The sequence below is a fragment of the Garra rufa genome, chromosome 24, assembly GCF_049309525.1.
Source record: "Garra rufa chromosome 24, GarRuf1.0, whole genome shotgun sequence".
Taxonomy (NCBI): Eukaryota; Metazoa; Chordata; class Actinopteri; order Cypriniformes; family Cyprinidae; genus Garra; species Garra rufa.
In genome coordinates, this window is record NC_133384.1 from 23402754 (window position 1) to 23421622 (window position 18869).

The 18869-nt window shown below is 40.6% G+C and overlaps 1 protein-coding gene across 1 annotated transcript in view; it reads left to right on the forward strand.

The window, feature by feature from the left end:
* Positions 1-18869, forward strand: part of zfhx4 (zinc finger homeobox 4) — a 58102-nt gene that overhangs the window by 25096 nt on the left and 14137 nt on the right. Inside the window, exon 4 of the mRNA XM_073830817.1 lies at positions 17343-17459. Coding sequence (XP_073686918.1) covers positions 17343-17459 — 117 coding nt within the window. The remainder of the gene's footprint in view (positions 1-17342; positions 17460-18869) is intronic.

The window sequence follows — 18869 nt, forward strand, 5'->3', positions numbered from 1 at the left end:
TGTAAAATATCATTTATTCCTGTGACGCAAAGCTGAATTTTCATCAGCTGTCTTAAGTGTCACATGATCTTTCAGAAATCATTTTAATATGCTGATTTATTATTAGAATTATCAATGTTGGAAACAACATTTTTTTTTCCAGGATTCTTTGATGAATAACAAGTTAAAAAGAACAGCATTTATTATGTTGGCTTGGAGAGCCAACATACTGTTATGCTATTTAAACTTATTATTATTATATGTTATTATTCTTCTGATCCTAAATTTTCCAAACGCATCTCCTCCTAGGACTTTAATGCCACAAGCCCCAAACTTGGCAGACACCTGGGCCCTGACCACGAGATTGTTGCTATATCTATTTGGACTGATCAGACTTAGTTTATTTATTATTTATTTTTGAATATGAAAAATTTCCCATAGACTAACATGGGCTGAGAAAAAATGCCCCCTCTAAAGGAGCAATTCCACTCCACTGAACGGGCGGGAAGTGACCTTTTACCTACTTTCGCTTTGAAATCGGTGGAAAATACAAAGAAACACCACCTTTAAAATTAAATTATTCCAGCGATTTAATTTACTAAACCCATTAGGACACATCAAGAGCTGAATTCAGCTGATTGCAAGCTGTTTTATGTAAAAGAGAAAGCTCGCATCCTTCAGCGCGTACACATATAATACAATACAATACAAATAATTATTTCACATCCAGCTAGCCAACATGACCTGTTGTCATAGCCTAGTCTGCTTTTTTTATTAGAATGTGAAATATCAAGGGCGCATTTTCGCAGCGGAGCAGCTCGAGAACGCCGGACACACAAGTGCTCTGGCTCTTTTGCCCCAAGGCAGCCCGGGTTGGCTCTCCAAGCCAACATTTAAAGTTTGTTATCGAACTTTAGCTTCTAGTTCAAGATCTATGCTATCACTTTTTATTAATTTAACTCATCCTAGGTGAATAAAAGTATTAATTTCTGTCAAAAAAAAGAAAGAATAAAAATGTACTGACCCCAAACTTTTGAACGGTATTGTATATTGTTATAAAACCTTTGTATTTTGAATAAATGCTGTTCTTTTTAACCTTTTATTGATCAAAGAATTCTGAAAAAAGTATAACAAGTTCCAAAAAACCTGTTTTCAACATTGATAATAAATCAGCATATTAGAATGATTTCTGAAGAATCATTTGACACTGAAGACTGAAGTAATGATGCTGAAAATTCAGCATTGTATCACAGGAATAAATTACATTTTAAAATATATTCACATAGAAAAGAGTTATTTTAAATTAAAATAATATTTCACAATATTAAAATTTTTCCTGCATTTTTGATCAAATAAATGCAGCCCTGATGAGCATAAGAAACATCTTTAAAAACCATTAAAAATCCCAAACTTTTGAGCAGCGGTGTATATAACAATGAACATGTGAACGAAATGACTACAGTGATTATTTTTGCTTAATGTTATTTTCTGAAATTACAAATTAATGTAAAAATAATTAAAATACTATAATAAGCAAACATTTATTAACTCGGAACATGTTTTATTTTTAAACAAACCTAGATGAATAAATGCAGTAAATTATCTTGTTCATTTTTAGGTCATGGTACCTAATGCATTATCTAATGTGCATATATATACTTACACTCATTTTAAGTCTCTTGGGTTCAGTGTAGATGCTTGGGTCTGTTTATCATCTTCTCTCTCTGCTCCCTGTCTTGTTCTCTGATAGAGACTGCTTTCCTTGTTTCCCCTTTTCCTTTTCCCCATCCACCTCATCCATCACAACAAAGTATGGAATTGATAGCCGGTATTGATTATCCATAGCAGTGCCTAATCGTGGCTAACCGTAGGAAGCTTTGCAGATTTAGCCAGCGTTGGCCAGGGCCAGTGATAATGCAGCTGGGAATTTAGACTTAATGCTGTCATCATGTTCTCTTACAGCGACTGACCACCGCGTGTTAGACAGCGTCCCCTCTGGAGCAAGGAAATGACTTGAGGATAACTTGAAACGCCATTCGCAATGCATTTAACTCCTGTAATGTGACACATGGAGTTAGGCCATGGTTAATATGTTTTTTGTTTCTTCCTTCAAAGGTGGAGAAACATTTTATTATGAAACATAACTGGGATGTTAAATAGGCAAATATTATTTCTTAATACGTTCAGAGCAACACAACAGGAATATTCAAACACGTCCGTTTCAATCCAATTGCATAAATGCAAACGCTCACATTAGCCTGCTTTTCCCCATCTTTTTTTCCCCATGTCTGCTTCCTGCACTGATGAGTAACTCTATTTAATAGGCTGCCATTATGCAGGCAGATTGGGAAGTTGACTGGGAAGTGCTCCTAGCTATTGCTGCATTTGAACCCTGTTAATATATGCAAATTAAAAGGAGTCGGGCCTCGGGATTGGTCCTGTTTTAAATAAAACGCGAATCTGATCAAGGCAATCTGCAGATGGGGTGTTATCAGAGGGAGCCGGAGCAGCGGTTGATGATTCCTCGCCTGTATCTCTCTCTTCCATCATACTGCACTGCATTAAAGAGACATGATTCATCAAGCACAGGCACTAGTATTTTATGAAATTTCGCTCTCTAGGGCAAAGGCTTTTTTCCTTAATCAGAAGACAGTGGGCTTGCTTAAGTAGAGTGCTCCACTCGGCGGTCATGCCGGATTTTCATTTAATTTGTTTGTGTGAAGGGGGGCATCCAGGGCAGGTGTGTATGAGCGAGTGTGTTCCCCATTATGTTTTACGGTGCATAAACTTTACGCACGCACCTGTCAGCGAACGTATCGACGGTGGAGTTTACTTTTAAATAGGAGGAGCGGCTATTATTTCTGATGGGAATTTAATGCCGAACGCACTCTTAGGAGACTCGCAGAAGCGACAATAGCTAGCGTTAAGCACCGTCATTGAAGCGAAGGCCTGTTGATTGTTCATTGACTGTGTCTAGGTTTGCTGGAGTGCTTCTGTGGCATTTGCATAATACATGGGCCAAAAAACCCTGATGATTTCGAGCTCATTTATAGCTCTTCAGCCCTCACAATTACAACGAAGGATACCTGAAACAAGCATCCCCTCCAGGGCTCGACCGTCTTCTTTGTGTCTAAGCGTAGGGGTTAAAACGGCAGAAAAATGTGGGCATTTTTCTTTCATTAGGAATATCTTCTTCTGTGGACACCCTCTCACAAACCAATTAACTCGGTCTGAATAATTCATCATTCAGGGGCGACTGTGGTCCAAAAAGGAACAAACTGATAATAAGATCCAGATCCCAGTATATGCGGCGAAGTAGGACAGCGCAGACACCTCCAAACCTTCAGTATGCATGAAGGATTCGTGCCACAGAAGGTCATTTTCATCTCTTTCTCTCTTTCTCATTGTCACATGCTTGTATTTCTGATAACGCCACATACCATACACACTGATTCTCTCCGCTATAATACACCTCATGCCTCTGTCAGCTCGCTTTCCCATGACCTGCTTTAGAGATCCTCACAATACAGTCACTTCATCAGGGCTTTCTCTTCACCGCCACTGCTCACAGCTCTTAGAATCTCACCATTATTCCCAGAAACTCTTCGCTTATGACTTAATTAGTTATAATTTTGAATGAACAAGGAGTCAGGTGATCAGGACGAGAAAGGAGGGATGGAGGGATGAGAAAAATGGGCGGATTGATGTGGCGTGAGACTGTCTGACATTCCTGTGTGAAAGGATCATCTAACAGCTGAAGCTCGTAATCCAGCCCTGTTGATAGAAAGACATCTCTCGGACCCCCTGGCCATGTTCGAGAAGCAAACTGCCCGAAAGACCACATGAAATCACTCAGCGACTGCGGTTTACTATCTTGTATTAAGCTATTTCCTATTGTTTGCATGGCACGTTATTGAACGGCACGGTATTTAATAACTTTCATTTATTTTTAAAATTGTATTAAATATTTTACATTGTTTAAAAAAGCGAATAAAAATTTTTAATGTTAAAATAAAAATTAAAAAGCCAATAAAAAGCAATGACATTACAGCCCTGAACTATGATTTGTTTCAGGTGGTATTTGCTTCATTCTATCTTTTAAAGTAAAATAAAATAAAATAAAATAAAATAAAATCTTAAGTAACACAGGTATATTTGTAGCAATAGCCAAGAATGCAATGTATGGGTCAAAATTATCAAAACAATTTTTAAATCAAAAAAATTATTAGGATATTAAGTAAAGATCATGTTCCATGAAGATATTATGTAAAATAAAATAAACGGTCTTAAGTAACACAGGTATATTTGTAGCGATAGCCAAGAATGCAATGTATGGGTCAAAAATTTTAAAACAATTTTAAATGCCAAAAATCATTAGGATATTAAGTAAAGATCATGTTCCATGAAGATGTTATGTAAATGTATGTAAATATGTCAAAACTTAATTTTTGATTAGTAATATATATTGCTAACTTCATTTGGACAACTTTAAAGGCAATATTCTCAATATTTACATTTTTTTTTTTTTTTTTTTTGCACCCTCAGATTATCAAATCTCAGCCAAATATTGTCTTATCCTAACAAACCATACTGTCCAAAGTACAGGAAAGTTTATTTATTCAGTTTTTAGGTGATGTGTAAATCTCAATTTAAAAATGGACCCTTATGATTAGTTTTGTGGACTAGGTTCACATATGTATTCTTAATCATACAATAAAGTTATGTTTGTATAATTGCATATCACATTATATTACAAAAGCTAGAAATGGTCAAATTAAACTTTTATTATTCTTCATGTATTTTGTCAGTCTTCGGTTAGCTTAGCCTGCGACCATCGAATAGCACAAAATGGTTAAAGAAGGCTACTTTTGGTTAGCTATAACAAGTAATTATAATAAAGCAAAGAGTTGGATCTGATTTTCTATGACATATTTCCATATTTTGGTCTGTTTTTGGAATCACTATTTTTGGAATCAATTGGAATCAAGATTCTGACCATCTTCCTCATTTCTCCATGTTTCTTTCTTCCTCCTCTCCTCTCGCCCCACCCTCCTGGAAAAGCCATTAAGGCGTTGTCTCAAGCTTGTCAGATCATGGCCAGGCAGAGGGGAAATATTCCATCTGAGCGGCACACTGTCTTCAAGTGCGGCAATTAAGAGTGTCAGCATGCGGCCACGGTCCTGTCTGACTGTGAGGGGACCGGGGGGGGGGTCGTCAGGCCCGTGTGACCGAACACACACATGGCTGGAAGCGAGCAACCCTGCCCTCCCCGGTACGACACCGCCGCTCTGTTTGATAAAGGAAAACAGACGATTTGTGCAGAAACTCCAGCGAGTGCAGAGCCAATGAGACACTCTTGTGGGTCAAGTGCTGCATTTGCATTTTGATGGGATGTTATCGAGTAATTAATGCACTAGTCAGAATGTATTACCCCAGGAGTGAATTGAAAGGTTCATTACCAAATCGCCCTCACTCCAGGAATAGGTATTTCTCCAGGCGTTTGCCTCTGACATGTTGTTCTTCTCTCCCTCTCTCTCTCCCTCTCTCTCTGTCTCATCGTGGCAGGCTGTAGAGGTGAACAGTGGCTCTTAATAAGGGCATTCACTTTGGAGAGCGCTCGTCATAGTAAATGTACACATCAGGGCCTTGCCTCCTTGTCACTTTAATTGCTTCTGGAGGTTCTTAACAGGCCAATCTTCATCAGCCCAGGCCATGTTATGAATAACACGGGCATCGGAGGAATTCATGCTTAATAAAAGGGACCCAATTTATAAAAATGGAGTGCATTGTTTACAAAGCACACACCGAGAACTCTCCACTTTACCATTTTCCATTAGAGAAAGATGAAAATGGGCTGGGTATGCCAGCTATGTCACGAGACAAATATATCAATATGTAAACATTGTTAAATATTATAGAATTCTAGAAGTTATAGAAATGCCATGGCGATAACTGATGAATTTCATAAAATTCATTACTATTCTGTGTAAATATAATTAATTAAATAGTTTTAAATAGTTGAATAGTTGAAAGTATATTTAGGCAATACAATGTACACTGCCGCTCAAAAGTTTGGGATCAGTAAGATTTTTAATGTTTTTTCTAAAGAAGTTTTTTATGCTTATCATTTTTATGCGTGTTCATTTGATAATATTTTATATATATATATATATATATATATATATATATATCTTTAGTGTCACATGATCCTTCAATTATCATTCTAATACGCTAATTTATTATTATTGTTGGAAACAGTTGTGCTGCTTTTTGATTTTTTTCAGGATTCTTTGATCAATAAAAGGTTAAAAAGAACAGCATTTATTTAAAATGGAAAGGTTTTCTCACAATATACACTACTGTTTAAAAGTTTGGGGTCAGTACATTTTCTATTCTTTTTTTTTTAATACTTTTATTCACCAAGGATGTGTTAAATTAATAAAGTCATAGCATAGATTTACATTGATATATTTTGAATAAATGCTGTTCTTTTTAACTTGTTATTCATCAAAGAATTCTGAAAAAAGAATCACAGGTTCCAAAAAATATTTGGCAGCACAACTGTTTCCAACATCGATAATTCCAATGATAAATCAGGATATTAAAATAATTTCTGAAGGATCATGTGACCTTTAAGACTGGAGTAACAGCTGATGAAAATTCAGCTTTGCATCACAGGAATAAATTATATTTTAAAGTATATTAAAATAAAAGCCATTATTTTGAATTGTAATAACATTTTGCAGTATCACAGATTTTTTCTGTATTTCAAATAAATGCAGCCTTGATGAGCATAAGAGACTTCTTTAAAAAACATGACTAGTCTTACAGATCCCAGACTTCTGAACAGCAGTCTATAGTATGAAAAATATTTTGAAATATTTTAAATTAATTAAAAAATGGAAATATGCATAATCAGCATACATCAGCCAATTCTGCCAAATAAATAATAATAAAAAAAATCGTAGTGTATAATGCATGATGTATATGTGCTACAGCAGACCTTGTGACGAAGATCAAAGTACATTGCAACTGTATATACTTTACAGCCGGGTGTATACCACCACCTAGTGTGTATTGCAGCCGAATGTATACCATTACTATAGTATATAATACACCTCTAATTTCTCTCCAGCCTTACTTATTTGCCCCCCTCTCTCTGTGCTGCCAAAACCAGCAGCGTACAGAGGGAAATTTGAGTGTGCTATGAGATTAAAGGCTGAAATCAGGGCCTTGTGAGCAATCATCTATTCCCAAGAACATTCTTTCATCTTCCATTCTTCCACCCTAATGCTAACGGTTTCATGTCACAACATTGTTGTTGCTTTTATCATCCTATAATAACTTTCCTGCAAAAAATGGGAGGGAGATTGGAAGAAAAAGAGGCTAAGAGAGGCCTGTTCTTTCTCTGCCATCACTGTAAATTTACACAAGGCTCTTTTGCTGTCACCGGAGCAGTTCCTCTTATATTAGCGGTCTTGTCTTTGGCCTGGGCTTAAACCTAGATATATTCCACCAGCGTAAGACATTTATAGCCATTGTTCTGTTTTCCATAATGAAATCAAGCATTGTTTCCTGCCTCACATGTTATTTTGAGGCTAATAGCCTCGGCGGGTGCGAGTGTGGTGCGTTGCGGACAAAATGGCGACCTGTTAGGCTCGCAAATCCCCGTCTTCCATCATCCGGCTTGTCCGTCAGCAGGGCATCAACGGCACCAAACTGCAACCCATCTCCCGGCCCATCAGCAGGTCTCACACGCCAGTGAATTCGAGCCTTTTGTTCCCACTTGGGCTGATAGGAATGAGGAGGTAGACCACGGAAAAGCAGAGCAATTTTCTGCTATTTAAGCTTGGAGAGATGGCGCTCCTTGGGAAGCGTGTGTATGTGTGTGTGTGTGTGTGTGTGTGTGTAGAGGCGTTTGGAGGGAAACAGAGTTTGTATGGAGTCACTGAATGAGATTTTTTAGATTTAGGCATGCATGGAATTGGGGGTGAGATAATCGAGGATGTGAAATTGAAACCTGTCGGCTAGCGATGCCGTTCTTTACCCTAACACCACACATGCATGCACATGCAACTCTTTTCATTTATATGTGATTATCAATGAAAAGTGCTTTGTAATCAAAGAAACTTCCCAAAACCATTAGACTTGACTGGCTGGAATAGAGTTATAATACTAGGTTACCGCACACTATATAGTCCTTGCGGGTCCAAAACATTGAGACACACTGATAGAAGTCGATGTTTAATTTTCTCAACAACAATGGCTAATTGCTTAACATGAGAGAAAATATGAACATACGCAAAGCTCTCTTCCCTGTAGCTATGTCAACAAATCCGCTAAGAGAGAGGCCCTTATGAAGTATGTCATGTTGTATTATTTTAATTACTGTTTGTCAGTGTAATTTTGCTTAAACCAGTTTTTTTTTTCTTTTACCCCAGGTTATAAAATGTTATATGGGTGCTCATTATTAATCGAATTTATTTGCTCGTCAAGCAAGCCATGTGACGACCGACTTCCTGCCTCAAATGACAATTGCAAACAGTAGCCTCCTTTTAAAGGTATAATCACCCATCTCTTCTAATTAGAGGAAGAATGTGCACTAGATACAAAGGGCTCTGTGAGGATGCAGCCCGGAGCAAGCGATAACTCCCATGCCTCGCCGCAGCCTGATCTGGGATCGGCGTTTGGAGGCGGTATCTGACATTAGATTAAGGGAGGTTATTTGTGGAGGGGGAGTTACTCAGGTTACATTCCTTTAAGGGAAGTGGCTGGCCGGCTGGCACCCTGTCTTCATTTCACAGGCTGGTAAAGTGAGCAAGACCCTCTCGTATTATTCACCGGGGCAGGCTGATCGAAACTCGGCTCGATAGCACTAAACCAGCTCATGCTCCGAAGATTTGTCTTACAAAACCTTGAAAACTGCTCTGAACATCTATACATTGATTTTTGTTGGCGGGGATCTCCGGGGCTTTCATGTAGAGGCAGGATCCATGCAGGGATGAGGAGAGGGCTTCCCCCTTTGCCAGAGTGTGCCGGCAGAGCGGGGGGATTCCGTTTCAATAACCCGGCCGAAGGAATTAAAAACACACAGGGCTACTAGAGCCACAGCACCCTGTTATGCTGAAGCTTGTTAAACACACACTTTAAGGCCTATGTGTACTTTCATATCGGAAAATTGTATATACAGCGCAGCTGTATTGTAAAAACCTAACTGTGCTGTATACATGTTTTTGTACAAATTCAAGGCCACTCGTCTACTTCCTGTTAAGACTGTGGTCTTGACTGCTTCTTCATAATTGTGTATAATTTACTATATTCACAATTGTGGCTTTTTACTCATGATTGTGAGTTTGTGTCTTAGAATTGCAAAATATATTTAATAAATCTCAGAATATTAGTTCTTATTTCTTATATCTCACAATTACCTGTACCGGTTTTCTTTCTCTCTGAGGTGGAAACAGCCTTCCATAATTTCCTTCGTTCTCCCTCTCCTTCAGTATTAATTCCTGTGCCTTTGATGTGATAAGGAAGTGTTAAATCAAAGTGAGGCCTAATTACATATCTTGGGACCGGCTGGTTGTAAGGCATTGTTCATACTGTTAGAAAGACGGGCGGCAGCGAGAGCGTGTGTAAGGGGAGGGCTCCACGTGTGTGTGTGTGTGTGTGTGTGTGTGTGTGTGTGTGTGTGTGTGTGTGCGTGTGTGTGTGCCTTTCTGGCTGGCAGCTGCCAGCATGCGTGCCACCTGCTATACATCTCTCCATTAGCATAATCACTCTCCGGCAAATGGCAATAATAGTGTCATGCACCTCTGTGTAATTGCTGCTGTCATAATATGTGCCTGACGATTGTGTTTCCTGACTCGACATGGAGGGAAGCAAAGATCTCTGGTGCCACATTCACACTGAAGTGCCTTTGATCTGAGGCGCAGGAAGGACATCCCTCTTTTAGTCACTCAAAAGCACCTTATCACATGCAAATCAAGTAACCATGACTGCTTTTTGCTGTTTTGGTGACAGGGATTATTAAAATGGTACTCTGTGCATTGCACTATATATGCTTGCTTGTACTTTTCAAAGCAGAGCTAGGTATTAAAGAAGACAGGAGATGACACTGATGTTTTACATAATTAACCCACTCAGATTTTCCTTCAAGGGACAGCTAAGGCAAGAAAATGAATAGCTAATGATCGCACAGGCCAGGGGCGGTGAAGTCCGAGCTTGAGCGACAGCGTAGCCATTGTGACGAGCTCAGACCCTAATTGGGCCGGAATCTGTAGGAGAAGGAAAATGAAAGAATCGGGAAAGGAGGGACTGGGGGGTGAACTGCACAAACAGCAGACAAGCCAAACAGGAATTCTAATAGATTGCATGCTCGGCTTGCTGACACCTCATTGCACCTAACATTGCTATATTTTGCTAGGGTGGCAAAAATTATACATTTGCTAAGATGACGCATACATGTATTTTTTTCGGAGACAGGGTACGGGTTGTGGTTAGCCACCTCATCGTTTGATGTATGGCGACGGAGTCGGGCGGTCGGCGTAAGCGCGCGTTTGCGTAATAGAAATGGATGAAGGTATCGTTTTGAACGTTTTGTTTCTTTTTCATTATTCATACATCCTTTACCTTTTTGACATTCCAACATTCAAGGACGCAGGGCTTCGTCTTGGATGGTGGATGATAAATTCTGAGCAATCCCTCCCCTAATCGTTCAGAGCAGGAGGAAAACACACTGCCTTTTTAAAGCATCTGTGTCTTAAACTGTCATTGATTAAATGTTAACTGATATACTCCAGTTGGCAATCTTGTTAGAGCTTCCAGTAGCCAAGATAGACAGTTTAGAGTCCTGGCTGATCAATATTACAGATAAAGATTTCATCCATCAATGAGCTCCCAAAACAAAAGGTGTCTGTTACCTGATTAGGCCGGCCAGAAAGTCTCTCCCCCTCCGGACTGCCGACGCAGCACGAGGAGTTCCATTCGATCGGCTACAAACATGGAGCCCATGTAATTACAGCGCCAAACAGTTCCGCAGATAACATGCCTTTGACTTAGCTCCGGATAAAGGTTAATCTCCCTCTGTCTGTCCGGTGAGATGGGTCTGGGCTTTATATATTTATTTAAGTCCTCCGCTAAGGCCAGGGCCAGGGGCTGTTAGTGTGGAGCCTGGGAGGAAAGAGTTAGAACCTCCTGCATACCAATGCCAGCGCAAATGACCGAATCGATGGCAGAATGGCCACTGCTGTTTAAGAGTATCAATAAATGTTCCCTTATTTCCTCCTCAATGGCTAAGTGTTGTAGTTAAAAGTCCAACAGATGTCTTAATTGAAAGTTAATTTTAAATCAATGCAGAAAGTCATTTAAATATTGATCGCGCTCTTTTGACTCAAATCGTACACGGAGCGCCCAGGCCCGGCATAATTCGCCCATCGTTCCTCTTTTTTTAAAACAACTTTGTTCAGATTCAATCAATAAGCCACAATTAGTATGTTGTGAAAGTGCCATTGACACTTCCTAAAGGCCCACAGGCAATTTTATTATCTTTTCTGACGCAGATACTGCGTGCCCTTAATTACAAAGTACGTTTATGGCGTTTTAATTGTGTTAGGTCATCGTAAAATCAAACTAATGCAGAAACTTCATGTTTGAATGCCTTCCTGTCCTTTCATTACAGGTTCAAGGCCATTAAAGAGATTTATGGGCCCCCGAAAGCAGGGCATCTGCTGTACTTCTGATTTTCTCTGTATCAGACAAATGGAGGCAAGAACGACAGGCACTGGAAGGGGGGAAAATAGGGAGAGAGAGAGAAAGAGAGAGAACAGGGAACATTGTCAGAGGCCTCTGTCTATCAGGGTAATCTTATTTATTTAAAGCATATGTCTGCTGGTACTCCTTTGTCAGGGTCTATTAGGGGGCAGTGCAGCCCATATGACATTGTTTAGCAAGTAATGAAATGGACATTTTTTGCATGTTTTTATAGAGTTGGAAGGGAGCGCACGGACTCATTCATTTCCCTCGATGGATGCCATCTCCTAGCCATCGCCGCAGATCGAGCCACGCGGCTATTGTCAGCCCCGTTTCCATTCAGAAATTTTAGCCCGAGACTTTGTCTAATTAGATGTGGCCTTGGAGAACTTCGTTTCTATCCTGTAGGAATTTGCCAAACGTTAGCACGGCCACTGTAACCCATAAATGACCTCTGTTTTGATCGGTCATAATAACTTGCTTATGGAATTTGCTATTGTAGTCAGTTTTGGTACTTTCCAGTCCACGTTGTTCCCTCTGTCTTTTCTTTTCAAAGGATGATGCAGCTCTCTGTGTATATTTGAAAAATCTGCATGTGCGCCAGACCGCCTTTTCAGTCGTCTGTGTCTCCTCGCAATGCGGTCGGGGGTTTGGCTGAGGCTTTCTGGGTTTCCAGAGCAGACCTGCACTGGGGTGACAGATAGGTCTTATTTGTCTGATAGAGTTGAGCAAGAAAATAGATCTAGAGCTGGTTACTTCATTAGGTTCTCTCATTGATTGAACCTCCTGCTGAAGTGATGCTGCAGCCTCCTCTGATAACTGCTGGTAATAGAACAAAATGAATTCTTATCACAGAGATTGGAAAGGCCATTAACCCTGGCCCCCAGTGCTTTTCAGACGTCACAGACAGGAAGCCGTGCGGTGCGCGGGAGGGAAAAAAAAAGCACCATGCTCCGTCTGAGCCGAGGTCATGTTGGCGGCCGTGTGTGAAATTTCCAGCCCTTTTGGCTCCCGTGTAGATGAAACGGCTACCCGGGCAGATGTTTATAATCATGTCTTGAATAAATATTGGATGGAGAATAATATAAAAAAGGAGAGAGAGAACGAAGCGAAGAGGGAGAACGAAACGAGGAGGAATCTTTTTATATTATTTTCAAATGCTAAAGTAAGCCTGGCCGCGGTGCCTCCTTTCTCCGGATGCCTCAGGTGATCTGAACGGCACGGACACAAAAAGCCTTTTTGTGCACGGTGCAGGTGTTTGGGGTTTGTCTGTGGAAACCTTTGAAGATGCATTCTTTAAAAGATTTAATGCTAGTTATTTGGAACCATTAATATCCCTTATGCGGGCGAGTGCAGAAACAGAAGTCTGCAGAAATGAAGGGGGAAATTTGTGTTGGTGCAGCAAAAGCAGAAGCTTTAATCTTCATCATGTTTATTCATTTGATGGAGGTGATTAATGGTTTTGAGTGCATCATACATCACAGAGGAGCTGGTAGCATAGAAAAAACTTTCTTGGATGAAAGAAACTGACAGCAACAAAAGACATTTTCTGATTGCTGATGCATGAGCGGAAGTAGAGAAAAGCCATTGATACTGACCGGCAATGGGGGTTTAGAAATAAAGATATTTTTAAAGAAAAACACTCATTTGATTAAGTATTTAGTTAAGAATACTGTATAAAAGTGGGCTGCTTGCAGTGAAATTATCACAAAATCTTTAGGTTAATACGCAATTTACTTGGACGTCTCCACAGATCCCTGCAGCAGCTGACTTTGTGTGAATGTGCAGAGCAGCTTTCTTGTATCTCCCAGCAGCAGCAGCAACAGCAGCGCCGTGAAGGGAAACGGGCCTGCTCTCCGCGTGGATGTTTAGTATTTTAGACATGGTACATTAACGGCATCTGGTTAAGATCTAAATGCTTGTTAAATACACTGAAATTTGGAAAAAGAAGGGAGCAAGAAAAAAGATTTCAGTAGGGGGGAGGACGTGGATCAACAAGTCAGTAAAGCTTATTATCCTGAAAGTATTACAACTGGCCCTTAACAAAGTAGTACAGGGTTTCAAGTTTCAAAGATTCTTTTAAAACGGAGCGGCTCAAATGAAAACCATGGGGGAAAAGAATGTGACATCATGAAAACCGTGGGCAGCTCAGAGCCAACCTGTGGTGTGCTGGGAAATTAGTGTTCCTTACACCTCAACAAGACCAGACAGTCCAGAAATCATAATTACAACCAGATTGCTTTTTTCACAGACACTGAGATCTGTAAAATTATAAGAAGTGACAATCATGCGAAGAACTGTTTTTATTAATATAATAATTATTTCAGTAGTTTGCAAAAAATGCAGTCTGGTTGTTATTAGTTTTAAATATTGTATGCTTCCATTTATGACAGCATAGCTACACTAAGTTCTTTGTTGAGAAGCATAAATAAACCGTCAGTATAAGGTGGAGGTGGAGGTGGGGGACACATTTTAATGAGCACGATCATTTTTGGGGGTATCCACGGTTGTGTACAGTGGGTGTCTCTTTTACTGGCCAGATAATGACTGGACTGAGGTGTTATGGTCCCCAAGAGGAGAGAGAGGGAGCAGCCTGCCCTCTACGTCTGTCATTACGCTCTCTCTACACCGGACAGGCCCAGCGTTTTAATGAAAAGAAAGAAAAAATTTCCATGGATTCATTTTTTTTCAGTTCGTAGGTAGAGTAGTTGTGCAAGGGGAACCGGTGCATTTTGATGAGGCCAAAACACAGCGTCGCTTTAATTGTGACGCCTTCTTGACCCCGGTCTCCCTCCAGCGTGCCGATCATCCCACATCAGAGCAGGTCTCACGGGAGACTGGCGAACAGAGAGCCGTCGGAGATGTGTGGTTGATGTGTTTGCGGGTTTCGCTTGAAAGGGATGGCGGGGGCAGTAAAAGTTGTCTATGGCTCTGCTGTTTGCGATTAAGTTTGATGGGCAGAAAGTCTGGCGAGCCCCCCTCGCACCCCTCCGATGCTGCTGACACACTGCCTCTGTAAAGCATTCAGATTACTCAAACTGTTGCCAGGGTCAGGCGCGGGGCAGACACCGCTATGATGTATAGGAAAGCATGTCTGGGAGTTTCTCTCGCTCTTGAAATGCATACCAGAAAAACTGCAGAACACCCTGCTAACAGACGAGGGAGAGAGAGAAGGACAGTGGAAGGAAAGAGAAAAAAACGCTGTCTGATGAGACCCAGATGATAGCGACCCATCCTTTTCTTCCCTTATTTCTTCTGTTTCTACCTTCATAATTCGCCCTTTTCTTTTTCGTGACACTCCATGTTTTATTAATGCATTCCACGATCGCCTTAAAAATTTGATGCCCCCTCGAGGTAGAGACGCTCACTAGCACTTTGACACTTCATTTCCCAGCTAGGGGGACTGGGTCAGTAAATCTAGCCGACTGAAGAGAGCGCCTCACGCTGAGGACGAGTGCTGCAGGAGGGAGGAGGGAGGAGGAGAGGGGGTGAGAGAAGGGGGAGGTGCCACAGCCTGGCCCCTGTACCCTTAGGGTGTGACATTGTGCTGTGGTGTTTGTGTATGAGCGTGTGTGTGTTTGTGTGTCTCTTTTATTAACCGACCTGAAATCTGGTCATGATCACAGACATCCAGCTGGTCCTAACCCCCATCTGCCTACTGAGGCAGAGCACTCTCTCTCTCTCTCTCTCTCTCTCTCTCTATGATTAGCCCTCTGTCCTGACACTGGCTTAAGCTCCGTCCAGAGCCCCTTTGCCCCACAATACCGCCTTCCCCCACAACACTCACCCCCAGTCCTGCCTCCACTGCAAAAGAAAGGAAGTGAGGCACAGAGAGCGAGAGACAATGTTATATCCATACTTTATGTAATGAAATGTATACACTTAAAGTGTAGCTTAGCAGTATGTTAAATTTAAGTAGTTATGACAATATTTTTAATCATATTTTTTGATTACCTTATTAATATGTTCTAAAAAAAGAGCATATATAATGTGACCCTGAACCACAAAACAAGTCATAAGGGTTAACTTTTTGAAATTAAGAATAAATGTTTCCATCGATGTATGGTTTGTTAGAATAGATACAACTATTTGAAAATCTGGAATCCAAGGGTGCAAAAAAATCTAAATATTGAGAAAATTGCCTTTAAAGTTGTCCAAATGAAGTAATTTTACATTAGGAAATTTACAAAATAGCTTTACTTAATATCTTAATGATTTTTGGCATAAAAGAAAAAAGTATAATTTTGAATTTTACAATGTATTGTTGGCTTTTGCTACAAATATACCTGTGCTACATATGACTGGTTTTGTGGTCCAGGTTAATTAAATATAAAAAAACTGTTTATGCATGGAAAAGACACCACAGCCTTTTCTATCCTACAAACGGTGCAATTTATGCCATTTATTTTTGTAGAAATGCGGCATGTACATCTAAAGATACCCCCCAACTGTCTTACATACACACACAGACACGCATACACACACACACACACACACACACACACACACACATACACACACAGACAGTGCCTTTGTTGCAGGATGTATTAGAGCACACCGTCACCGCATGTGCGCCAAAATAGCAATTTTTGCAGCCGGCTGCCAGCAGTGACAGGAGATATTTCATCCTGTTGTCAGAATATTATTAATAAAACATCAGGACTAGAGTGCAGCACAATTTTTCCTTTCAATCACTCCCAGCATCTGCCATGAAAATTTCATGCTGTATATAATTTCCACTTAATGTATTGCACTTAAAACGTCGGTGCCAGCGCCGTGTGGGGAGTTTTAAAGGGTTAATTATATCATGTATCTGCAGAGTCGGGGCCCCTCTGCTTACCAAACAATGACTTGAGTGATTGTATGCAAATATACCGGTGACCTTTTTGCCTCCCCGTGGTCAATTTATATGGTTATTAAGGTTTTATAAAATGGATGAGCGCAGCACTTTGAACGCCATTTTCCTGCCTCATGTTGTCCTAATTTATTTCATTTCTCGCGGGGTCTTCCGAAATATGTTTATTTCTCCCCCTCGCTCTCGCTTTCTGTCTCTCTCTCTCTCTTTCTTTCTTCCCCCGTCGTGTGCCGTGTGATGGAAGCTGCATGGGGTGGAGGGGGAAAGACAGGAGTGGTTATCTGGCATTACTCAGCCTGCTAAAAATTCATTAAAATGTGACATCAGCGCAGTGAGAGACAAATGCTCTCTGGATGAAAGGGAACAGTAGGCCTTTCAGGGATTAGAGGCGCACGGCCTCGACCTATCACCTAACAGCATAAACAGATTAATCCACTGGCAGTGCTGCAAAGATACACAGAATTATTAAACACGAAGGGGGGGTGGCGGAGGCGCTTGAGCCTACAGAAAAATTTCCATGTAATCTGCCCGGTGCTAACAATCTGGAGAGGTGTGTGAAGAATATTCCTATTTCAGAGTGTCCCGGGTTTAATGAAACCAAATGGACCGCCCTGCACCAGTGTCTTGTGGTATATTTTGTATATATACGCGCACACACACACACACACACACACACACACACACACACAGCATATGATTCAACAGCAGTCGCCCTAACCTCTAGTGGGTAACCAAGTGCCCTTCCTGTGTTCAATTGTAGAAGAACCAGGTGAAGACAGCGAGGAAACCCCACGAGCCTCCTCATTGGCCGCGGCCGAGGACAAAGACTCGAGCAAGAGGGACGCCATAGAAGGCAACACAACAGAGAAGGACTCCAGTAAGACCTTTAGTTTTGGTCTTTTTTTTTCCCTGGTACCCTCTCTCCAGTGTCACTTAGCCACTGCTCCTACCTGTTTTGCTCTTCTGTTCTCTTCCAATGGGGCTTTTCTTGCTAATAACAGCTGCATGTGTGGGTTGCATGTGAATGCTATCAGTAGCCTCCCGCTGACCCATTTTAATCATAGCCATCTGATGGCAGAGATGTGGATAAAGGCAAAGAATATTCCGCAGTGACCACTGAGATTATTTTTTTAATCAAATCAGTTTGTGCGCTTGTAATTTTTAAGCGCCTTTCATTAATCTTTGCTGTTCTTGCGATTCCTCTGATGACATATTCATTTTGTATAAGCACAGGATTAGGTAGCGCTCAAGTGTATAGGTTTGTAACCTTTTTTTTTAATTCAAGCAACACAGCACCTATCAGAGCTCATTGTCCTCGAACTGCGGATTTGACTGGTAGCACATTAGCAAGGGCAACAATCCTTACAAAACAGCGTTGTGTTGAGATCAGGAAACAGCCCCTGGAGCTAGCATCTGGCATCACTACCTAAGGCTCTGTTATATTTGATTTGCCAAATAAGAATTCATATGTGCTTTTTTATGTATGAGATGGAAATATATGGTCGAAATGAATATTACATTAGGCGTCTTTTCATACACCATACCTAGCTACATAATGTTGGGTTCAATGGAGCAGAGGAAATGCTGAAACAGGACAGAGCCTATTAGTTTAGCCAGTCGTTTATCTTTTATCCATATAGCCATGACAGGCTTGTCTGAGGCAGCTCGTACTCAATGCATTTACATGACCTATTACATGCGGCGTCATTTAACGCTGCGGTCGGGATGCAGATCTTAGCGTTCTTAAACCTTAATGTGAATATACGCATGGTAACTTTTGCATCGCGATGCTTTGTTTTGTTTTTCAAGGCTGTGGTATTTAAAATGAAGTTGGAAAATATCCGTCCCAAATGGCTGTTGTTTAGCAGCAGTCAAAATTGGTTTGGAAACCCTGGAAAGGGTTGCTCTGTTGAACCCATATGTTTAATGTACATAAATGTATTTGGGCCAAAGGAATAAATCCTTAATGTGGGTTTGAATATAAAACACTTGATATTCAGACTCCTGCATATTAAAGATTATATGTAGAGATATTAACAGCATTCATCTTAACAGGCAGCATCTCTCAAAACAGCCCATTTACTTTGTCATTTTAATCTAGTGTCACTGTGGATTAATTATAATCCAAATTGCATTTTCCATGCAAATGTCTTAATCTGGATCAACTCCAGATTACTTTGTGCTCTGTTTAGATGTAGCACGGAAGCATGTCAGTGAGTTGGCTTTAGGCTAAAGGGATAATTCACGAAACACAAGCAAATATGAAAATTAGCTGTCATTATTGCTA